The 25,650-nt window shown below is 42.3% G+C and overlaps 1 protein-coding gene across 1 annotated transcript; it reads right to left on the reverse strand.

Annotated features, from left to right (window-relative positions):
• Positions 1–1,876: 1,876 nt before the first annotated feature.
• On the reverse strand, positions 1,877–23,960 carry si:ch211-278j3.3 (E3 ubiquitin-protein ligase RNF19B). The gene is made up of 10 exons (XM_053445212.1): positions 23,699–23,960; positions 13,965–14,556; positions 12,672–13,165; positions 9,289–9,494; positions 8,837–8,984; positions 6,313–6,475; positions 6,000–6,114; positions 4,185–4,316; positions 3,789–4,059; positions 1,877–3,633 (listed from the first exon to the last, which is right to left on the reverse strand). The coding sequence occupies exons 2-10, from the start codon at positions 14,115–14,117 to the stop codon at positions 3,354–3,356; spliced, it is 1,962 nt and encodes a 653-aa protein (XP_053301187.1). The 5' UTR covers positions 14,118–14,556; positions 23,699–23,960; the 3' UTR covers positions 1,877–3,353.
• Between the last annotated feature and the right edge of the window lie 1,690 nt (positions 23,961–25,650).

The following is a 25,650-nucleotide window of genomic DNA, read 5'->3' on the forward strand; positions in this document are numbered from 1 at the left end:
ATGTCACCGACATTAATAATTATTAGAAACACAACAGGATTGTCATATCAATTGCAAAATATATTACACTATGTAAATTTAAGTTAATTAAATATAAAATTAGGGAAAAATGTAAAATAAAAAAAATAATAAAAACTGCACGTGCAATTCCTGCGCAATGGGCTTCTGCACAGTCTGTGCGCGGTGGGCTTCTGCGCAGGATGTGCGCACGCAGGTTTTTTTTTTCTTCTTCTATTTAATTTAATTTCATTTCATTTATTTTTATATTTAATTAGTGTATATACATTTTTCATCATCATTTCTCCGCGCTGGTTCAGGGGTAAATGATGCTGGTCTTCACAGGTGACTGTCCTACGCAAGCCTGTAGCCGCCTGGCCGGTAACCAGCCGTCCGGACCGCTCCGTGAATAAGGAGGAGCAGATGTTTCTTTACTTGGAATGCGGCCACTTTATTTCTCGGATCTACAGCAGGAGCAACACTCGCATTACCTCTAGGTGGTCCGTCACTTCTCGTTATACACACAGTTTTAGCGTCTTGTCCCACAATACCCAGGTGCACTACGTCACACACTACAGACTTTCCTTAAAGGGGCAGGCCACACCTGCAACACAACAGCTCTCGGTCTCATATACAGATGGCAACAGAAAGCAGAGAGGGATTTTTACACACTGTCTGATAAAGATTCCGACAGTAAAGGCACGGGGTAGTGATGGATAAGGTTTTCTTTAACAAGTTAAGTCTTTCATTCTCACTTTCCACCTTAAAACTATGAAATGAACTGAACTATGAAGTAGTTCAGAGTTTAAATGGTGAACTATGAACGTGAACTATTCATGTTTACTTGTATGAACTGAACTTTGAACTAGTTCATGAGAACTTAACACTGTTAAGATTGATATTACCCTCGGCACCATTGTAAATGAGGGTCTTATTCCTCAATGTGTTTTCTGAGGCTTAAATAAATAATCAATTATGATTATTTAATGGTTTAGTGAAATATTCAGCTAGAAGAGAGAATAGACAGTTTAAAACACAAAAATATTAATTTCTACCCAATGGACAATAAAATGCAGCACGTATTTGGTATTTTTTGCTTGGCCAAACAACATATTGCCACACAAATTAAAATATTGATATTTTTATTGCTGCTGCTGATGAAAATTATATTGCAATAATGATTGATATTGCTTTATTGCCCTATGAAGCACCAATCTCCACCATAGAAACAAATCACTAGATAATTATTGCAGTGTTAATGGACTTACACTCACTAATGAGCTGATGGTTAATGAGCTTACAGTTTAATTGTTTGTCTTCAGATTTTCTCTGGATAATTGAACTGTGGTTGATCAGCAGTTCTTATTATCCCCTTGTAAAGTGTTATAATATTTCTAACCCATTATCATGTGTCTGTTCAGATGAATTCATGACTGAATTCATCTAGTCATTTCATCCCGTCATTTCCAGAGTTAACCATGTTGGGGATCTAAAACAAATATAAGCCCTAAAACATGGCAAATTTAGATTTGTTGCATTTTAGCCCCCTCTATTGGATGTTATTGGTTATTACAACTTTGAATAGCCTCATATTCAACCTAAATGCGTTTCTTTAACAAAATTAATTATAAAATTATTTAAAGAAAAAATACAAGTAGGAACAGATGTGTGACAGATGTGTAACAACTTACAGCCTCCTCTGTCCAGTTTTGAACTGGTGACTTCTTGTGTGTACTCTGTGTAAAGCTGTACAACCCCCCCCCCCCCCCCCCATCCACAAAGCTTTTCCTCTGCATGTGTTCCATTAGATCAATGTGAATCCTCCAACTCCACTTAAACTTTCAGATAACCAAAAATAAACCTCTGACACATACACACGTTTTGTCCTTCATGGTGAAATCTTTATTTCATATTCTCTCCACAACCCAGCACAGGTTAACATGTCACATCGGAGCTCCTCTCTCACATGTATTTCACACTCAGGAAGCTAAGCAGTGCACGTACAGTCACGTATTTCTCACAAGTCCTCTAGAAGGGGCTATTACAGTTCGGCCGGAGGTGGCATGCTGCTGTCGAAACGTTTGGTGCTCCGTGAATATTCGAGAGAGTCTTCAGTTTGTATTTAATGTTCTCAGCCATGCACACTACTGCAGCTACACTAACTGCTGTGTGTGTGTGCATGTGTGTGTGTGTGTGTGTGTGCATATGTGTGTTGTCCTGGATACGCAGCGAGCATACATGCGGCTATTTTTAAAAGTTGAGAGTCCTCAGAGTGCTGTGCTGCTGCCACGTTGTTACTAATGCGCGTGTCTGCATTAGAATGAGCATTTTAAAATTAACGCAACGTCTCCCTCTTCAGTTTGGAAGGAAGAAGCCCTTTGAAGGCTAAAAGCTGAGCTATAACAATGCACTGAAGTGATATTGCCTCTCATCTGCTTCGGTAAAAGATCTGTGATAAATATTTGTCGTTATGATTATAAACCGGCCACAATGTCACAGGGCCTCTTTGAATCCAGGCTTGGACAGTTTCCCGAATGTCATTTTCAGCCCGACTCCTTTCACACGAGAGGAATCAAACAGTGCAGCATGCGACGCCCAATTCAGCTATGAACACTGCGTCCTATAATTCTGGAGATATTCCTTAAGGTAGTTAAAAACATCTCATTGTCTTGCAGCATGGCTTAGGAAGAGATCGGTTGTTTATCTCCCCCCATAGAACAAATCATGCTTGTGAGGGTTACTGTATTTTTGTAAAGGACAAAAGGGGGAGGAAGGAGGTGAGGTCACCGAAAGAAGTGTCAGAGCACAGCCAGACAAAGAGAGGGCTTCATGAAATTGATTTATAATAGACGGGGGAGTAAGGTGGTCTCTACTCAGAAAGAGACAGAGAGGGAAAAAAACCAGACTGATCTAATTGGCTATCATGCTCTCAGTCACTTCTGTTTTACATTCCCTGATGGGTGCTATCCTGTCTGCAACACAGGTTTGTCCCCCCTCCTCCAGTTTAAATGTCATAATCTCATGCCATTTGTCTCACGCAGACACGCACACGCACACACACACACACACACACGCACACACACACACACACACACACACACACAAACACACACAAACACACAGACACACACAGTCTCAACTTTCTCATTTGCTCTCTCTAAAACCCACGTCTTCCTTTAAGAGGATGGCGCTAGAAGGCATCTGGTGGAAGGGGCCCGTCTTGGAAGCGGGGGGGGGGGGGCCTTGGCCAGCGATTTTCAGGTCAGTCCAGCGATGCCTCAGCACATGGTTTTGTTTGTGTCCATTTAAACCTGAATAAAATCTTCAACCAAGTACAGAGCCTGTACTGGAGGATCTCATACGCCATCTATTTCAAAGACCGGTGTCCCTCCTGCTGCTGCTCCCTCTCCCGGCTTCTCCCGTCCCTCCTGCTCTTCTCCTTCCCCTCGTCTCCCCTCTCGCCTTTCCTCCAGTTCTGAGGCACACAAGAAGTCCTGGGACTGGGACTGCGACTGCGAGTGTCCCAGGGACTCCGCTGACAAGCTTCGGCTGGACAGGATGCTACTGAGGCTGGACTGGCGGGCGCCTCTGGGATGGGACTCGATTTCTACCCGGACCTCAATATTGGTTCCTTCCCTGGAGGGACAACAGAAATAGATTGGGTATCAAGTGTGAAGCTGCAAAGCAAAGAGCTCCTCAGTGATAAAAGACAAATACTGGTGTAACTTTAGAAGAAAATTCACTTACACTGAAAAACTACTGAAATAAAGACGTCCAGAGGAAACAGTTACCTCAGAGGAAGTGCTTGTGTGTCGTCGACTTCACTCTCAGGCACGATGACCACCTCGCAGTCCGACGGGCCGTCCTGCTGGGTGTATTCATGGCGTTTTGTGGCTTCATCCAATCTCGCATAGCTATCTAGCTCTGGGGGCGCGGCGCTTGTGCTCGGGAGGACGCCCACTTCCTGTATACTGACTCTAACTTCCTGGACGCTGGTGTCGCCGAGCGCCGGGTTTTTCTGACCCGTCCAGTGGTCGCTGACTACATGAGAGAATAGAAGATCTATAAGAGAAGTGGAAACGCCGTCAGTTTTGGGCCGACAACCACAAATCAGTACTCATGTTAAATATTTCAGTTAAATAACATCCCCACCCTTTTCATTACAATGTGTAAATGAGTATACTCACAGCTGGCTAGGTCCTCCAGTTGGATTTTATGTGTTTCAGGAGGTTCACTCTGCGGTCGACACCAGCCGTTCCTACAGAGCGACATGGGGACCACCCCGTACACATACGTCAGCATTAGCGGCACACCCACACCTGCAGGAAAACAGGAGATAGCAAAGTCAGGGAAACACTTTATATATACATTATGTATTATTATAGCCGTTTCTCGACAGTTGGGCCAAACTCTATTTTAATAACACACAAATAATTATTTAAAACGTACAAATGTCTAGTATTAAAATCCAATCCATCCAATGTGATTTGATGATTCATGGCAGTATAATCATCATGAATAGCAAATACATTTAGGTATAAGCGGCTTTATGTTTTATAGCCTGTGAAATTAGGGGAGTGAAACTTTATTAAAGAGTTGTACATGTCCATTATTTTATTGCAATAACCCGAAACAAACACAAGAGGGAGCCCTTTCTTCTTCACAATGAACTGGACTTAGGTACCAAGCTTTTAAATACATTGTAATTGAATTGAAGTCAATTTGATGTTTCTTTATTGATATATTTTAAGTTTTTATTTTAAAGATTTTCTTAATCTCTTCCATATCTGTTTTACATCTATTCTTATCTTATTTCATTAGTTTGATTTCAGGGAACTTTCATTATTCCCTTAAAATGCTATCTATGTTTTGAAAAGTTTCTCCCTACTCTACGTCACTAAAGTCCTTTCAACGCACCTCCAAACCCAGCGAGCAGCAGCCTCCTGTGTGTTGTGTGATTATGCAACCTGTGATTGAGGGAGGAATTCAGGGACACAAAGCAGAGTGCCAACCAAACAAAGAGACATCATTAACCCAGCGGGAACACTGGGACACTATTGACTCAGCGACGGGGTGAAACCAGGACGAGAGGACGAGGCTGTCGGCCAAACTGATCACAGAGAGTGGGATGAACATGAGAAACTGTGTGTGTGTGTGTGTGTGTGTGTGTGTGTGTGTGTGTGTGTGTGTGTGTGTGTGCGTGCGTCGTCAAGAGAGGGAGCTGCGACCGAAATATGAGAAACAAAATAACAGTTGTGGAGCGGTGAGAGTGTAAAACAGACGGTAAAGCCAGAGTGAAAAATGAAACTCAAGGGACGTAGAGACAGTACGGAGGGATACAGAGGGTTAGGAGGGGAGGGTGAAGGGAGCCGTATGACTAAATGCATGTGTGTGTGTGTGAGTGTGTGTGTGTGTGTGTGTGTGAGTCAATGGAAGGTCCTTCAGTGTGAGAGATTGTGACACTGCAGATGGAAGCTGAGAAGCTGATAAAGCCCTAAGGATGTCTGTCACGGCTGTGAACTTTACATACAGTAGAGAGAGGCCCGAGTCATCCAGGTACTACTGTGTGTGTTTGTGTGTTTGTCTTAAAGTGTCATAATAAGCCTGGATACGTGTTCAGATGTGTATAACCTATGATATATTAAAGGAATATTCTGACATTTTCAGACATCAGCATGTTAATCAGTGAGGTCTAGAGGAGCTGGTATGGCAGCCACTCTTTGTGCAAAGCTAAGGAGCTTTAACAGGAGCCATTATAAGAGTAAGAGTGAGCCTTTTTACATAAGAAGAATGTATCAGGAGAGTCTGGGTCAGACGATTGGTACATGGGTAAACCATGCAGCAGGCAGGACAGCGGAAATCATTGTCACCATTCGTTCTCACTCATTTACGTTGCGGTGGCGTTCCATTGTGCGGCTTTTATAGTTGTGTTGTGTATGATGCCTCAGCCACTGCCTCAGCGTGCTGGACAGGAGGTGGTTGTGTTGCAGTTTGCCTCTTACCCACAGTGACAGCTGCTATGACTGGCGACACAAAGACTGACATCATCACCCCACTTGCCACAGTCAAGTAGTGCTTGCTTCCTGAGATATTGTTTTTCTTACAGCGACCATGGACCTGAAACAGATAAAACAGAAATTCAATTGTCTCCTTATCCTTATTCCTGTCATCTATACATGTCTATTAACAAAAAAGCATGCATGAACGAAAAGGAGAACAGCCTGCACAGGTCAGCTCACAGTGTATTTCTGCAAACTCAGCAAGTTCCTCTTTTCAAACCAGTATTTTTTCCCATGATCATTGAAAGTTCCGTACCTTTCGGCCCATGTAGATCGGTATGCCCACAATGATGACTGGGATGGCGATGCCCGCTATAAGGGAGATGACCACTGGTGCTCCGAGCAACATGCCCACCTGCCACAGAACCTTGCGGGTTTGTGACCATGGCTTCTTCCCCCAAAATGTACATCCTGAGGGACTGTGATACACACAGAAGGGGGGGGGGGCAGAGTTATTATCATGCAAACAGGTCAGGGTGTGTGGTCGTGTCAGTCTGTCTGTTGGACTGTCCCCCACTATTGGATGGATGGCTATGAAATTCTATAAAGACATTTGTTCCCCAGGGGATGAAATCCCAGTGACTTTGATGATGCCCTGATTTTTCCTGTACAAGAATGAAATGTTTGGTCTTGTGGGAAATCTATTGAAAATTGGATAAATTTGAAAAAGATATTCAAGGCTCCCAGAGGATGGATTACCATAACCTTGATTATGACCTTTACTTTTCACCCATAACCACTATCAGGTCTATATTTCATTTCCCCTTTACTTTGGTGTTTGGCAGCTGCAAAATGAATTAGCCAATGCTAGCATGCTAACATGTACAGCATGTTAGCATTTTCACTGTAAGCATGTTAACATGCTGATGTTAGCATTTAGCTCGAAGCATTGCTGTGCCTGGCCTCGACTCTTCATGCTATCACCTCATTGACACAAGTTGTTGGTGTCATTCAAACTTCATACGCAGCTACACACATAGATACAATCATGTTTATAGCTATGACCACAAAAACATAATCTTCATGTAGGTCAAGAACTCTCACATAGTTTCCACCATAGACTGTGAAAATGGACGACATGACAGCGGCTCAAAAGTGTCAAAAGTGTAAAGAGTCAAAGCAGCTCATCGTTTTCGGGATATTTTAGTTTCATTCCTGGATAGTAGGAGGAGGTGGAGACGCGTCATCCATCTCAGTGCACAGTCCATAATGTCCACCATGTCATCATCATATAGGTCATGATCTCTCACAGCTTCAATGAACTCCGACACACACATACAACACTTTTGAATGACTCTTTTTTTAAAGATACAAATTAAATGTGGGCTCGCGACAGCATGACGTCTTTAGCAGGCTGTATAATTGCCGTAACTGCATCATTACCCAAACTGAATGATCTCATCTGCATTTATCATTTAACCTTTCTGAATGACACTCATTTGGAGAAGAGAGAAATGGAAGAGAAATGGAGAGAAGCTTGTTCACGTCTGTTAAGCAGAGGCAGATATTCTGTGGACTGATGTGACTGGAGGTGAAATAACTGTCGACTTAATTGTTACGTTAATCTCCTACCAGCCCGTGGTGTCGATCTGTAACTCTAACTGCCAGAGAAAGCAGTTCATTGCTGTCTAATGCTGTTTGGTCTTAATCGAGCAGCAATTAAAGAACAGCAGTGACAACATGAGGAACACAGCACCTCAGGGCGATGCCGTTTTTCAAAGCCTACGTCTGTGTTGGAAAAAGCAAATGCCACTCTGGGGTGGCATTATGGCGAGATGATTTAGTCGTACACTGAACTTGCAGGTTTGCGAGTGACATGATAAAAGCTTCGCCCTTCTGCAGGAGGATCGCTGTTATTTATAGCGTGAAAGACGGAGAGAGGTGAGGAAAGAGAAGAGGAGGGTGAGGGGGCACGGACGGGAGAGGAGGAGAGAAAGTGTGAAAAGACGGCGACTCAGGAACAGAGAACACCCGAGACAAAGAATCAATACGTGAACAATTATCATGCTCCTCTGCACCTTACAGTGTAGATAAAGATGGAGGACGTGACAGCTCCCCCAAAAGTGAAGCCAATAAATCACCTTGATTGCCCCCCTCTAGTGCTCCTCCATGTTGGTGGATAGGACATGAACCAAATTAAAAGCTCAAGGTAAAAAAAAATTGTCAGAAAGAAGTGGAGACACATCGTCCATTTTTATATAGACTCTGATTCTACATCCTTCATATGCTGTAGATCTAAAATGGACCTCGGACAGTAGAGGGCTAAGTATTCTGCCACACTGGAGATCTGGACAGGTCGGCAGTGACTCCCTCCAGGAGGAGCTCAGACTTAAAACACTGACATAACGTATGAGCCTTCCTGACCTGACAGGTATTTATCACTGGCTTAAAACCTATAGATGAAATAGTGGCTATACTAATTTCATGATTGTAGCGATGACGTTTTCGTTCTTTGGGATACATTGAATCTTACAACGGCCAAAGTTGCACCTGTGCCAACGATTTTTTCCCACATCTTGCTGTTGAGAAGGATCAAATTCTGCTGCTCTTTCTCTTGGATTTTGGTGCAGTGCTTCTACTATATGGGTCACGAAGATAGTTCACTATAGAATGGCAATTCGTTTACATTATAAATTAGTTTTAATTATCTTTTTTTAAATCTTAAATCGCCCAAATAGTCCAACACATCAGAGTTAAATTGAAGCTGCAGAGTTTGATATGTGCATTTTCCTTTGTGCTTGTTTCTTGTGTGTTCATGAGCACGACTGTGAAGAGGACACCTGAGGTAGTGCACGTCGGTGATCTCCTGCATACACAGCCAGCAGAACTGACAGGCACACACAGTGCAGTTCATACGGTTACAGCTGCCGTCATTGGTCTTCATGATGTAGGCGCCACAGCGAGGGCACGGTTTGATCTCCTCCGCATCTGAAGCGACAAGAGTGCACACGGAACAGGTTCGACACACACACTCTGCAGTATTCATTCATGTAAAAGGGAGAGCTCGACACTTTCAGGAAATCCTCTTTTAGCTTGAAGCAGTTAGATTGTGGAGTCTCCAAAAGCAGGAGCCAAGAATCATCTAGGGGTCATTTTACACAGGATCCAACATGTTTATTAATGTGCGCTGGATGTGCCGGTGGGTGGATTTTGTTACAGTTGGACAAAACTGGTTACGCCGACTCCCTGGTTACATGGTTATGTGAGACTGGGACAGAGCTGCCGGTCGTACCTCCTCCAGGTTCTTCATTGAAGACGTACAGCGTGGAGGCATCGTTGCCACCTGAGGTGTGGCGGGCTCGCTGCCGCCGGGCCTGGTCGCACGTCTGGTTGGGATGCCACAGCTGCCGGCAGTGGTAGCAGAACTCCGTGTCACATCCCTCGCGGCCGCAGCTCAGCTTGGGACACTCCGCGCAGCCGTAAGCTATCACCGCGTAGCTGAAGGGGAGAGAGAGAGAGAGAGAGAGAGATGAGAGAGATGGCAGAGTGGATACGGTTAATATGATAATGGTGCTCATGAAGGACACTTCAGCAGCAATCATGTAGGTTCCAGTCCAGGTCTTCTCCCTTTTCCTGCCCTGATGCCGCACAATGTTCCAGATTCACAGATGATGCAGTTTCATTTTAATTTCACAGCCTTGCTTGGCTGACTGGAATATATCGAACAAAAGACAATGATTCTCAAATCTATTTTTTTCTTGTGTTTTTTTGCTGTTTACTCTGGTGAATCACACTGAATTGCTCATTAATATCTGTGCTTGTTGGTTCAGTGACAGCTTCAACTGTGGGACTGGTTTCCACAGTTCAACACAGGAGCCAGAATAATTCCATCTTCAGATCTCGAGCAGCCGTGACGATGATAACAAGGAGCTTCACGCCTGTGGGCCGAATCTGAGGGGATATCAACATAAATGTTTACGTAAAAAAAAAGAAATCCTGTGATACTGGTCTGCTGTGGAGTTTTCAGATTTATCTGAAACGATGCCGGCTCAGACAAAGTGAATGCCACACACATACGTGGATAATCAGTCGGCTTCTCAGGGTTCCGCTTCCTTTTTCCATTTGAAATGTCAGACTCTCGACTCAAACACTTTTGGCTGAACAAAGCTGATCTTATCAGCTCTAACATTCAGTTTCCAAAGATACCAACAACAACTGGCAAGATGTTAAAAGACGTCATGATAAACAGGGGTAATGCCGCAGGAGCATAGAACACCCTTCCAGTGTCAACCTCTGCATATGCATGATTCTTCACATCAGTGAAGTAACAAGAAGTGCTGTGGATTGGTTTTCATTAACATATCGTGCACATGGATGCACATGCTAGCATGACCACATGTTACACAACACACATCCCCCCCCCCCACAATGTGTTTCAGGCTATTCTGTTGAGTGACAGTGTGAGAGAAACAAGCAGTCGCAGCGCCATAGCAACAGGCAGGAAACAGGCAAAGTGTTAGTCAATTTAATTTGAACGTAAACAAAACAAGTCTGAAAATATTGTGAATGGTTTCAACATGTTTTCTGGAGCTCAAGAATAAACACAATGTATTTTGGTGCAATTTAAATATACTTTTGTACAATATTTTTTATTTTCATTCGGATCCAACAAGTACCCGAAGATGCAACTGCATCATTTTAACAAGGGTCATCAGATTATGGCTCTATGCCGATTGAAGCTAGATTTTTTTTCCATACAAAATATATATATATTTATCTGTAGTAATAAATAGCATAATACACAAATTCATTGTCAAGTTAAGTTTCCTCAAACATCAAACTACTAAAGCGTAGGACAGAAGTTCTGTTATTTAACATGGACACAGAAAGGTTTTAGGCAGTTGGACCCGTGCAGCAGATTCTCTGCCTTGCATGACCAACTCCTCACTGCTTCCCATTAGAAAGCTCCTGCCCTGCAGCAGCATCACATATGCAGCATAAAAAAAAAAATGTGTCCGCACAGACACACAAGTGCACAAAACCCCACATTTTGCTACACTTTCTCAGATCCAAGATAATCTCCAGCTAAGCTTCTGTCACTAAGACCTCGAGGAATGTCTGTGTGTCGGGAACATGGGAGACAAAACCCTGCAAATGTGAACTTGTCCTTTACATAACAGGTTAAAAGCTTAAAAAGCGGCTTCCTGTCAGAACATTTAGTCATTTAAAATCTAAAACATCTTGACAGCAGCCTCCACTCTAAGAATATGTCGAAACTATAATTACTGGATTCTTTTTTGTTGTGTTTGTCACCTCAGAAACTCGATCGCCTGTTTCTGTGTGTTACATTTAATTCAGCGCAGCAGCAGACAGATTGGTGTATTGATCTCTGCTCCACTCGTACTGTACATGATGACAGGGCTGTGAGCACTGACAGCTGGGGAGACAGACCGTATACCACTGGGTCCTGAACCCTGGTGCATGCATACGTGCTCCTCCTGAACACAAATATCCACTTAACACACACACACACACACACACACACACACGCACACGCACACACACACACACACACATTATGATTTCCCATCAGCAGCCCTATCCCATTACCCATCTATGAGCATTTGTTGATCCAGTTATGGATCAGCGTCATTATGAGCAGAGAAAAGAAGAGAGTTAACTCTTAACGTGGTGGTTGCAATGCATTGTGGTCTACATGCTGTCAAACACGTCTCTAACTATTCCACATCGGATTTCTCTCTGTTTGATTTATGGTTATTTCTTGGATCGATTCTGAAATGAAATCCCAGTGTAGCTGCACTTTAAATACGAGAGGTGATGTTATCCACATTTCAGCCAGTTCTCCTCGGGGAGAAGGCAAATTGTAAAGTGATCCTTGCCGGGCAGAAAGCAAAGAATTACTTTCAAAGTATGATTTAAACAAATACAAATACAGAAGGTTTATACAGATTCTTGAAAGGCCTGGCTCACCCTGAACAACCAGACTGTTCTGTTCCAACATCTGCAAACAATATACTGGTAGCATCAAGCTTTGAGCAGCCTCACAGTGATTATATAAATCTGCATTCACTTGATGTCAGTTCAGCTTTTAAACGTCCAATCAATCATCTTGACATTGAAAAACGGTTCCCAGTAGTTCTTGTATGTTATGCAGCCTGTGGTGAGATGACAGGGTTTTTGAGTGCTGTCATGTTGTAGCGTTGGATTATGGGTAGTTGTTCTCTAAAGTAATTACAGTGCAGGGAATAACGCAACTGCATTTGTTGCTCAAAATATATTTTTCGAATATCTAGTTTAAACAAAGAGAAGCTAGTGTTTCTTTTTCTTTTTCTGTCCCCTTCCCTATTAAAGTATCACCAATCTAAGATATCAAAGTAGTTATGTCCTGAAATGACTCTTTATCATTATTAATGAATGTGACATTTAAAGGTTCAGTGTGTAGAATTTAGTGACATCTAGTGGTGAAGTTGCATGTTGCAGCTGAATACCCACCTCACCCTAACATTCAAACATGCAAGAGAACCTGAGATGGCCTTCAGTTGTCATAAAAACTAGTTTTCTCCAGTCTGGACTTCTTTTAAAAACATGGCGGCCTCCATGAGGAACCTGTTGATCTGCTCCCGAATCTAAAAGTTGCAGGGCCGTGTTTCTCACCTGCAGTCAGGCGCAGGGCACCAGCGTGTGTCTGGATCAGCAGCTAGAAAACGCCTCAGCTGGTACTCCTCAAACCGCTCCAGCAGCGCCTGGTCGTCCAGGATGGAGCGCACGTCCAGCGGGGCCAGTGTCTCGGGGCACTGCGGGCACGCGATGCCCACCCGGCTCTCCGAGATCTCAATGCGCAGGTACTGGCGGAGGCAGTCGGAGCACGCCCGGTGGGAGCAGGAGCTGAGTCGCGGGAAGTGGCAACGCGGTTGACTGAGCAGGCACAGCGGGCACTCCTCCAGATGTTCATCCAGTAGCTGCTCCTGGCTGGAGGAGGAGAGGGACAGGACGCCGGTGGAGCCCCTGGTGTCCCCGCACGCACATTCGGCGGTGGCGGCGGCGGCCTCCTCACCGGCCTCGGCTGCTGCTGATGCGCCTCCTTCTTCTCCTCTTTCGGCACCAGAAACTCTTGATTCTCCAGCCTCGTCTGCTGCGACACTGAGGTCCTGTGAAGAGTTACAGAACTGCTGATTCCATCACAATCACTCATGTGCATTGAAAAAAAAGTCCTACCACATATGGTTAAAGTGAAATGTGAGAATTTTCACAAATACTTTCTTTTGAAAGTTAAGTGGAGCATCCTCACACTTCTAGTAAAAATCTGTTCGGGCGAGTGTGTGTCCATAAACAGTCTCTTTGGTCCACTTTGTTTCTTGGCAACATAATTCCTACAAATTACCAATTAATTAAATAAACACACTAATGGATTTGGGCTGTAGCAGCGTGGGAGAGGGAGGAAGCAGAAGGTAATACATCTTAAGTTAATGATTTGCAGCCTCTCGTCAGATCAGTTCTTCAGACTTCAGGTTTTATTCATTTTTCAGAACCAACACCAGACATCTAAACGTCTGGAAAAACACCTGCTAAAACGTTATTTACCTTAACTTCATCTACAACAATGAATGTAAATCTGAATTAATGTATATGGAGTTAGAACCATTAGAAATAAGCATGAAAGCCGTTACATTCCTACTGCTGCTTAGTCGTTATGTATGAGTATCAGGATCCCAAGGCTCTGGAACTCATTGCCTGAGGACATTAGACTTGCCAGCACTTAAGCTGTTTTAAAATCACAGCTTAAAAACTATTTTATTGCCTTGCTTGTTTCTAATATATCTCCAAAAATCCTTTATAACCTTGTTTACATAAGTGTTATAGAAATAAGATTTTATTCTTTTATCGATTATTACACTTTGGTCTGTGAGCTGTCTGTTTTAAAGTGGGAAGACAAAGAGGCCTCCTCACCTGCTCTGGGTGCTCGCTGGGCGTCAGGGTGATGGCCACCTCCTCTTTGGGCCACGCTTCCACGGGCCTCTCGGGCCGTGGCTCCGATTTGGGCTTCCTGCTGAAGAAGTTCAGGAAGCTCAGTGGCCCCGTCTGCTGCTTGGGCCTCTTCATGATCTGGGACTGGAGCGGGAGAAGCAACCGAGGAGGGCAGGCAAACGACCATGAGCGGGATACAAACGTGTGTGTGTGTGTGGGTGTCGGAGAGAGAGAGAGGGAGAAAGAGTAAGCACAAGTGTGTGTGTGTGTGTGGGAGGGTGAGCACAGGGAGCTCTCACGACTCTTGGAACTGGGCGTGTGCTCTGCCGTGCGAGGGAGGAAGAGCCGGAGGGATGGGGAGGGAGACGGCGGGGAGGAGGTAATCCCCGCCCGAGGGGAACATCGCTGATTTGGAGCCCGTCCGAGTTCTGGTCATGTGGTTCACTTTGTCTCCTCGGTGTCCTTTCTGTCCTCCACCTCCCCTGCAGTTCCCTCGTCTGAGCTACGAGGCCTGAACTGGCCGACTGTCCTTCATCATGCCGGGCGTCTTCTTCACTGGTCGCAGTCCCTCACTCTAGAAACACAGACGCAATGATGACAGTGAATTACAAATATATGTGAATATGCACAGTGCACCACAGGGTTCCTACACAGACAGTGGAGCTGCTAAATGCATCAGAGGAAAAGAGGTTATTACTGTGCAATAATCAACTTTCAGTGGAACCATATTATGAGTGTTTAAATTGTGTTATACTTGCACAAATTGTTGTTCAAATGACTCAGAGCAGGTATGATTAAAGCTGTACTGGGGGATTTCCCTGAAATGGCTGCGGGAGATCGTTGGCTGCATGATCATGATTCAATCGAAAAATCAATTCTTTGGTGGCAGAAAGCCAAGGACGCTGTCATCTCGCTTGTGATGACATCATCGCATTTTGCTTCATATGGTAAGAAATGATGTCGATGACGCACTGCGGTGCCAGAGAGAGGCTCAGAGGAGCAAGGAAGAATGGGCCCATCTCAAAAACGGCATGTTCCGGACTTATTTCATCAAGATCCATAAATGTATTACTTCCTCGGGAAAATTTAGAAAATGTGGCAATGTTCTATCCGCCCCCTCATCCTGATCCACACCAACATTTTATGGATTTTCCTGCAACCAATACCACATCCTTCTACCGAGTTTCATGGTAATCGGTCCGGTAGTTTTTGTTTAGTCCTGCTTATAAAACAAACAAGCAAACTAACAGGGATGAAAACATAACCTGGTTTGCAAATGTAGAAATATACACAATTAAAATAACTAAAATACATTTTGTTTTGGATAAATATGTTTAACATGTTTATTCAGGCAATTTCGTATTTTTATATTTTACATAATTTCTGTTAATATATAATTTATGGGTAACTGACTTACATAATCTTTGATCTTAGGTTGTACAGAGATTAGAACTATGAAGCATTGAAGCGACTCCAAGGAATCAGATAACAGTAAGGGAAATTAAAAATTGTCAAAATTGGCCGACCAGCAGATTTCAAAGGGTTAAGGGGTCACAATCCAAAAGGTGGTGGAGGAAAACTGCACCAGACCACCTGCTGTTTTTGAAAATTAAAAATTAATCAAGAATAAGCTGATTAACAGAAGAGAAAGAGAGGGAAAAAAAACTCTTTGCTGCACAAGCATTAACAGATAATGTTTTCAAATATCTTCTTTTGTTTGGTTTTACTTTTTCAGAACTGCTTCTTTCCTTAAATTTCCGAATAGAATGACTAAATAAAAACAAATTTGAACATGGTGGCAGGCAGACATTTCTTCATATTAAGGGGTTATGAACTGAGGATCTAAACCCTATTGTGCTGCTCAACATTAATTCCACAGCCGTAATTCATCATGCAACTCACCACCGCTTGTTTTATTAAATATCTGCCGTCATGCTCTCCTCTGAGCTTGGCTTCTCTTTTGAACATTTTCCATATCGAGGAACCTCTGTGTGAACCCAGTGTGCATGAATGTAAATGACTTCTGTGAACCTCAAATCTCTCATGGCTGCAGATTCACAGCCACATTATTCAGAGCATCCAGCAGGAAAAGACACAGAGCTCAATCTGCGCTGTGATGTTTCATGCATCCGTCGTTAGTAAACTATTCATTTTTAATCAATGCAAAACTGCTGCAATGAATTACAAGCTTCACTGATCAGTGGATTCAGTCTCTTTTTCGGATTTCGGCCCGACAGCACATGGCATTTACTTGAAGGGAACAAGTCCCAGGAACCCATTTCAAAATTTGACCTTTCAATGGTAATGCAAAAATAGCAAATTCACCAGGAAGAGCTACATCTTTACATCCATACTCTCTCTCGTGTATGAAACCCTTTTTTAATGGTATAATAAAATACAACTTGTGAATTTTGAATCGCCTCTCCCCTTTCGCACAGACTCAGACATGAGCGGTGAGGTCACAGCCTTGAAGCACAAAGAGCAGATGGATGAGAGCGTTGTGACCGGTCTGACACAAAGAATCGGGAGAGACGACGGGTGAGGGCCGGGGTGAGGGCCGGGGTGAGGAGGGGCGGTGATGGACAGCACAGACAACACATTCTGTCTCCATTAGGCAGCCGTGAGCTTTCGTAATCAGGCCCAGAGAGCTCGGAGAGCATGAGACGATTCCGCCGCAGACCAATTAAAAAAGCCGTCTCCATGTCCACGCCGGGCAGGAAATCCGACATGACGAGAAATGATACGATAATAAATTGCAATGTATTTTAAGATGGAAGGCAGAATCGTAATTATTATTATTGTGTAATTACAGGAGAAGTCAAATTCAAAGATTTTGGAGAGAGTGTGGGTTTCATCGTTCTGTGAACCGGGACGCACAAAGAATCTGGATTTATGTAACACTGCAGTGTCTAACCTTCTTTCATGCACAGAGACAGAGAGTTGGAGTCGTATTTATATTCCGGTCTGTGGACATGTTAGAATTGACATCTATAGCAGCAGCACATCATTATATGCATATGGTAATTTAAGAGTAAAGAAAAGCCCTTTGAGAAGTTGGCACCATAAACGGATGATTAAACGATTTCTGTTTCTTTCTGTTTCTGTCTGTCAGTAATTTAGCTGAGATATTGTCCAATACACCCTAAAAAAAAACACTATTGCTGTAGGAGAGCAACAGCTGTTATTATCTTGTGTTTATATGTTTTACATTGATTTATTGCTTATTTTTTTTCTAAAACTGACTTGACATTTGAGCAAGATATAATCTCTTCTTTTTTTTTTAAGTCCCAAATGATTTAATCAGTAAACAGAGGGAAGTTTAGACACAATAAACAAGATGGCAAAAATAGATTCAAAAGCTTGTTGCTGATAGAAATTTGTCTGGTCTTCATCTACTAAAAATAATACAAACTGGCTGGTTTTAGGCTTTTCTGTGTCACGAAGGCGAAAAACACAAACGTTACAATGGCAAAGTTGCAGCTGCGGATTCCCATACAACTCTTTCAAAGGGCTTACTCACAATAAAAATCTACTTCAAGACCAAACAGAGATGAAACTAATGTGACTCCAGCTCTTTAAAGTCCTCTCCCTTTGAGAAGCTCTTTCCATTTCTGGATGACCACTCCACAACCTGACCATTATGGTTCCAATCATTGCAGAGTTCAGATGTATTTGCACAAAGGTCCACTTGCAAATCTTTCTCAACATGTAATTTGGGACAACAGAGGTCAAAACTTCTCATGGAAAATTGGACTGGCTTTAAGAATAAAGTCATACAGTAACTGGAATCACCGCCTTGCCAGTCAATCATGTTTCAATCAAGAATCATTTTTATCATTGAATCCATTAAGATAATTGTCCAAAAATGTGTCATAATAAGCACAATATTTCTACATCTATGGCCAAAAATGTTTTGAGACATCAGTGTTAACTTGACCCTGACTTTTGACCTTTGACCCCCAGAATCTAACGCGTTTATTTTTGACGTTCCCAGATAGTGTTCCTGAGATATTTCTAAAGGGCGAAAACATGCTTTGTGAGGTCACAGTGGCATTAACCTTTGACCACTAAAATCATATCGCTTCATAGCTGACCCCAAATTATAATTTGTACCAAATTTGAAGGAATTCTCTACAGGTGTTTCTCAGTTATCATGAATGGGACGGATGTAAAACCCGAAATCATAAAAACTCAAACTTACTCGGCTGTCACTGACACAGATTATAACAAAGAAGAAACCATACTGCAGCATCAGTTTGAAAGGTTTCAGTTCTCCCACCACATTTTCTACAGCCTTGAGTAACTGTTACTGTTGTATTGTCATCCCAGTTGTGCATCCGCTTGAGTTTCCCTCACATCCATGTTCCCTGGTGACTGACTGTCTTATCTCCAGCGCAGGATCCAAAGCACCAACCTCTTTGTTCCGTGATGAACAAGCACATCGCGGGGCTGCTGTTTATTTATAGGAATCATTCCCACTTGTGAAACAACACAAAACACACACATAACACATTGAGGAGTTCCGTTCGCATGCCATGAACATACTGTCGTAATATGGTTTAATAAACACGCTCAGGCACACACACACACACACACACACACAGAAGGAGCACTGTGTCTAAACTACAGCTCAGTGGGCTCGAGGCAGAGCTTATCGCTCAGCACTAAAGACAGATAGCCGAGTAATTACCTCAACGCAATTTGCTGCCTAAAGACTGAAGGTAAGTTGTCACCGTGAGGGATGAAGTTCTTCATCCAAAAGTTCAGAATTAAAGGGACGTTTAAAAAAAACTCACGTCTCACAACACAAGAAAAAGCTGCTCATATGAAATCAGATCTTACAGAACATTATATCAATAGAGTATAACACTTCCAAATGATAAAAAAAAATCTTACACACAGAAAAATAAACAACCCAAGACTTTGTTATGAGTTTATCAGAAGTTCAGCTTTTACTAGAATCACAATTTATTTTTAGTCAAATATTTCATTTTAGGAAAAATGGACGTAGCGAACTAAAATAAAAGCTACATCTATAATCTATCTTTATATATATATAACAATAAACATTACATTTTTATATCAAAGGACAAAGTGTGAGCCGTCTGATTCACTCGGGTGTAGCTGCTCAGACTTGGGCCGGTTTGGGCTGAGAATCGGCTCCATTCAGCAACTGCACTATAACTGCATGAATACTGCCCCGTGGTCCCTGTAATAAACCAGAGTATTGTGACAGGTCCCTTGGAGAAGGCCTGTAAAATCCACCAAAGTAAGACCGATGCTGGACAGAGGACTATTGACAACCTTCTTCAACTTTTTCTTCAACTTTTTCATCACACATCGTGTTCTTTGACTCTTATTGTCTTGTTGACAATCTTTACAGGGCAGGCGTACATCGTTACAGATCATCCATCCGTCAAATATCACGAGTTGTACACACAAACACATGCACCCAGATGCACATACAGGACACAGTTGAATTACAGTATGTGCACGCACAAGGCAGAAGAAACTGGATAACGAGATGCTACTTGTCTTCGATGTCCAGTGGCTACGAAAACAAACACAGTGAGAGTTACTGATTGGACACAAAAGGGATGGAACTGTATAGTCACAGGCAAATCTTGTAATCAGAAGATAGGTGTGGGATATCAAAAGCCAAAATATTTAGTGATGGCCTCATTTCAATGTCTTTAACGTCACAGAACCAACAAAACTTCAGTCATCACAAAGAGTGTGTGGACAACCTCCATCAAACGTCTCTGTTGAGTTTATCATTGTAGCTCCCAAATATCAAGGAGATGCAACACAGTATCATATTAGTTATTTAACGACCTCTATCTTTCTAATGTATCTAAAGACGAGACAGTGGGCGGAGAGAGAGAAAGGTACTAGCGTCCCTCACAAAGCTCAGGGGAACATGGTTAACAACAGCAACAGGGATGGATACAGATGCTGCTCGGAAAGAGAGGGAGAGAGAGAGAGAGAGAGAGAGAGAGAGAGAGAGAGAGAGAGAGAGAGAGAGAGAGAGAGAGAGCGAGAGAGAGAGGGCACGTCTCCAGTTCACAGCTTAGTGGTTTTCTTTTCTCTTGAATGATTGTGTTGATGTGTGTGTGTGTTTGTGTGTGTGTGAGTGTGTGTGTGTACAGTATACCGTAAAATGCTCCTTAGGCCAGAGACGCACTTAAAGAGTTGACCTCCCCTCTGTACACAGTAAGGAGCTCCTCTGATGTTTTATACTTCACTTGCTTTTCTCGGCCACGGAGAACAAGCAACTCGATTGAAAAAACTGCTTTCACAGGAATTCAAATTCTCAAGGCGTCTCGAGGGATTAGCTGAGAATTAGAGGACAAACACAAAACCTGTCCTAGAACTTTCTTGCTGGGACACAAAACTGAAATCACCCTCCATTCAGGTGGAAGTCCAAACTGAAATATGTGTCGTGAGAGCGAATCGCGTGTCACATTTTAAGAAAACACTTTATCGGAGCTTTAAAAAAATTATACCCACAAAAAATAACCCACATCCATCCTGAAGGAGAAATCCTCTGTGGAGAATCTCGGCAGTTTGCCAGCAGGGATCATTTGCTCTGAATTTGACCTCTGAATTTAGAATCTCTCGAGCTCATACCTCAGCCAAGGCCCAAGGTCTCCTAAAATGAATGGATAATAAAACTACATTCTCAGCTGTACGTTAATGGTAGTTACAGGTTTCTAGCTCTACATTATATATGTAGATATAGTTGTTAGCATACAGCAGCTGAAAAACCATACACCCCAATGAAATCCCATTTAAATCCACTAGATCCAGGTTTGGTTTGGTTTGGGTAGTTTTTTTTTAGATGGCCTTTATCACAATGTTCCAGAAAGTAAAATAAGTAAAATAAGAATGTATTTTTGGCCGCCATAACCAACACTTCATGGGTGCTTCCCTGACCTTTACCACATCTTTCCACAAGGTTTTGTGATCATCGGTCCAGTAGCATTTGCGTAAACCGGCAAACTAACAAACATGAATGAATCGATATGGTATTATTATTATCAAATCTATCATTTAGAGCAGTTACAGGAGGAATGGTAATATATATTTTATATTCACTCCAAAACACAGGATTATTTCAACAAAATGGCTCTTTGTCTTTGTGACCACCTCCTGCACATTACAGCTGCTTTACAGCAAACAAGGAAAGTAATGGCAGCCGTTTCCACTACAACAGGCTCCAGCCCCATGTCTAAGTCTTAATTCACAGCAGCAAACCCTCATTTCTAATTCATCCAGAGAAGCGATCTCTTGCTGGACATCACTACACAATATGTAGAGGATTTGGCGGCAGCCTTGTTTTCTTACTCTCCAACATGATTCAGCATCACAGAGATTTAGATTTGGCGAGAGAAGCAGCACAAACACACGTGCAGATTTGCATTACAGGACAAACGTTTTAAGAGCAGGAGTTTAACGGGGACATTCCACCCAAATGGTAGCTTAAAGTCACTGTATTCTGTTGTAAAACTCCTAATGGTTAGTTGTACTGTTTCAATCTTGAATTAACGTAGTTAACGTGGTGATTTGGTTGACACAGGAACAGAAGAGCTGCTGGTGCTCAGGCCATAGAAAGCAACCGTTAGCATCTAATGACACAAAATTGCATGTGTTTACCAAATGCTGATGTTTGGTTCTAAATCTCAGAGATTTAGGGTCAAAGTCTCCATAATAAATCCAGGGTCCACACTTATTGTAACAAACTGTCAACCTTCTCTCCCCTGCTCCCGCTCCACTTCCCTTATTTTCTTATTCTGTTTGTTTGTATTCTTTGCACATCCCTTGATCCATAAATGGTGATTTCTATGCACATTCATACACGTCCTTCTTCATTGTAATGTTGCACATTTGACATGACGTTATATGGTGGTTATTATTTATAATAATAATACATGTATATCTAGACAATAAAAGTTGGTGAAATAACTTTAGTGTGAGTATCAGCACTTTTAAGCGATAACACTGATAACTGTGGTAACTTTGGTCACTATAACCACCACACAAAATGTTCACACAACAACTAGAAAACAAACAACAGATGAACTTTGAGGGAGCGGCGGCCTACTGTGGCACCTGACCTGCACAGATGGTTGTTTCTGTGTCACGAGAATATGAGATTAACTCAATCTGACCTATTCATCAAACTATGAGTCAGATGCAAATGAGCTGCCATGAAATTAAGTTTTACAAACCCAGGCTTTTTGTTGCATTTCTTAGAAATCTGGATGTGATCCCGTGCACGTTTCTGCACAGAGTCTCAGCTGCTTTAAGGTATTTCTACAGCCTCTCACAAATGGTTCATGTGGGAGCCTGTGGAATGGCCCTCCGCTGGATGACAGATGAAATATCAATGATAGAGGGGATTATTACACAACCAGCATCTGCCTAAAACCAGCCTCCCTTTCCTCGGAATCGCCAAAATGGGGAAGAACCTCGCCATGTTGCGCTTGTACGATCACTGTCATCAAAAAGACAACTGGTTTCCAGTCAGTTCTCATGTGTTGAGCTCCGTTCCTCGGTGGAGGGAGACCTGATGGTACACCGTATTAAATATCAGCTGGCTGGACACAAGCCCACATCAGCAATGCGGGTTTCAGAGGCATGAGAGTGACCTCAGCCCACACACACACACACACACACACACACACACACACACACACACACACACAGCAATACTTAGCATTGATTCCCATTCTTTGTTTCCAGCCGAACCAGACCCTTGTCCCTACTCTTGACCATGATCAATGCATGGCTGACCCTAACCTTAACCTAAGCATAATTAACATTTTACCTTTAACCTTAACCAGGGTCTCAGAAAATAGGTTTTACCTGATGAGGACCTGACTCTGTTCTATATGAGGTCTACTGGTCCTTATAAGGTCAGTGATTATGCTGGGAAAGGTCCTTAAGAGGCAACAAAACAAACACACACACACACACACACACACACACACACACACACACACACACACACACACACACACACACACACACACACACACACACACACACACACACACACACACACACACACACACTAGCACCCCTGACCCAAACTACTCTCTGTCTGCACCATGTCCTGCTCCGCACTGTTTCTTAGTGACCTCTGGCAGCCCCCCCTACACTCGATACTGTTGAATAAGGACAATATAAGAGATTAGATGTGATATCCTTACAGTGCAGTGTATGGGTGTAAAATTCAATAGCAGTGCTACAAGTCTTTTTTATTCTAGTGTAAATCATTCATTCTTACTTGTTAACCTTGCAAAAAAAATATATATATATATATATTTTATGATTCCACCAAATAAACCCCATGCAGGCCTGAGGTGCACATTTTGTGGATGCAATTGTGAATTAAAATTACGTTAAGTATGTGATAAAGCCAGACGTATCCCACACTCGTTTAATGATGTGTACATTGACAGATTTCACACACATGCAGTTTTAAAGGCAGGTCTGATCAGGGCATCAGTGCAGCTATCGCAGGGAGTGGCATGTTTAACAGCCTCCGTGTTCGCATTACCCTGCATGCATGCATCTATCACCTCCTGGACACGAGGCATGGCAGCGCTACGTGCGTCCAAAATGCGCATCTGAGAGAGAGGCTGCACCGGGCCACGGGAGCGCACAACAAAAACACGCTATAATTGCACATTACGTAAACGGTGTCTTACCTCTGCTGTGCGCGGCGCCTTGTCTTTGCAGCGTAGAGATCAACAACTGGCTCCTCCCCTCCAGGACCAAAACGGTGGCACGGCGATCTTCCTCCAAAACCTCCTCTCGTGTCCTCCTCTTCCTCTTCTCCTCCCTCCACCGCCGCACTCGCTGCAGTTTGGCGACCGATGGAGGCTGCAGAGAGGGAGGGTGTGATGGTGGAGTCCGGGCCCGGTGCAGAGAAGGAGACCCCCGCGGTGCAGGAGAGAGAGTTCCCCCCCCACTGTGCAGCAGCAGCAGCAGCAGACTGAGGGAGAGAGAGAGGGGAGGGAGAGAGGGGAGGCACACTGCAGTGACATGAACCAATGGGATGACGCACTGTCCCAGGATCTCCTATTGATAAAAGCCCAGTCACATTTTATTTGAAAGATTTACTTTATTATAAACCCTAATGCTGATGTAAGGGGAATGTCACGTTCATAAATGCACGATGCCAAACCATAGCCTTCATGTCACTGGAATTTTATTTACAGCTTAAAGACACTAAAACAACAACTAAACTGTCCAAATAGTGTCCAACCAATAGCAAACTTTTCTTTTCTCTCCTTTTACTTAAGTTGTGTATTGTTTGTGACATAATATCTAACTGTTTTATTTTTTCTTTATAATATTAATGTATCCATACGTCTGTTCATCTAACTGCTCTCTTCACTTCAGCTGGTTACTTCATGTGTCGATCACATACCTGCACTGCTTCTATGGATACAAGTTTGTGAATAAAGTTGTGAAAACACAAAAGGCCCTGGCATTGTTATCATAGACAAATATACATAGATTTGTATTCAAATTTAGATAGATAGATAGATAGATAGATAGATAGATAGATTACTTTATTCATCCCCGAGGGGAAATTAAGTCGTCATAGCAGCCGGTACATTTGAATACAATAAAATACAATACAATAGAATAAAATATAAAATATAAAATATAAGATATTGCGGTAGAAAGAATAAAAACCGAAACACAAGATAAAATAGGTAGATAAGGTGCAGTGGCAGATGATGGTAATAGTACTGATGATATGATGGTAATGTTATTGTTAGACAGTATATAAAAAATAGTACAGTATATATAGTATATAATATATATTTATATATGATAGTAATTATACCAATATAATAGCAGTATATAGTAATAATAGCAGCAACAGTATATATAATAATAATAGTAAAATATAATAATAATAACATGTACACATGTATAAATAAAATATGTGTATATAGACTTATATATACAAAGAATATACAAAGAGTATGATATAATATATGATATATAGTACGGGTATAAATATAAGTATTTGGCGATACAATAGATAATTTACATGATGTTGATCCAGTGCTCATTACAGGGAAATGATGTGTCTTCTGTTACTCTTCCTGTTCCTCTGGGTCTCCTGATGCTCCCGAGACTCTCAGTGCTCACACTGAAACAAACACTGCCCTGATTATGTTGATGAAAATAGAATAAACAGTGTAATACACTCTAAAGCTGTGGATATGTATTATAAAAGTGCACGATGTAAAAACCTGTAAATGTTTAAGGTTATCTGAAGTCATGTGTGTTTACTAAACTGTAAGTGTAATTGTTGTACACAGTGTTTAAACTGTTGTTGTTATTGTTACTGTACAGGAGTGAAGAAATCCTTTCTGAGGAAAATATTTATTTTTGTTCATAATCTTGTATTCCTGTTGTAAAATGTAGATGCAATCCTGAGGTAAAATGCCAAAAAGCAGAGAAATATGTTTTTCTATTTTAATGTTTTAGTCTAATAGGTGTGCTAAATCATTATTGCCTCTGCCCAAAACTCTATTAGTCTATCATAACATTTCATTCTAAAAAAATGTATTTTATTTTTAAATACACACAACCAGCCCCAGAACTGTAAAAAAAACCAACTCACTAACCAAGATCA

Source organism: Pleuronectes platessa, chromosome 17 (genome assembly GCF_947347685.1).
Source record: "Pleuronectes platessa chromosome 17, fPlePla1.1, whole genome shotgun sequence".
Lineage (NCBI taxonomy): Eukaryota > Metazoa > Chordata > Actinopteri > Pleuronectiformes > Pleuronectidae > Pleuronectes > Pleuronectes platessa.

Coding starts and splice junctions, on each gene's coding strand:
- si:ch211-278j3.3 (XM_053445212.1), bottom strand. CDS start 14,117: ATGAAGAGGCCCAAGCAGCAGACGGGGCCACTGAGCTTCCTGAACTTC. Junction 9,495..12,671: donor TGCCCTGCGCCTGACTGCAG/GTGAGAAACACG, acceptor TCTCCCCTTCAG/CTACGCGGTGATAGCTTACG. Junction 8,985..9,288: donor CAATGAAGAACCTGGAGGAG/GTACGACCGGCA, acceptor TTGTCGCTTCAG/ATGCGGAGGAGATCAAACCG.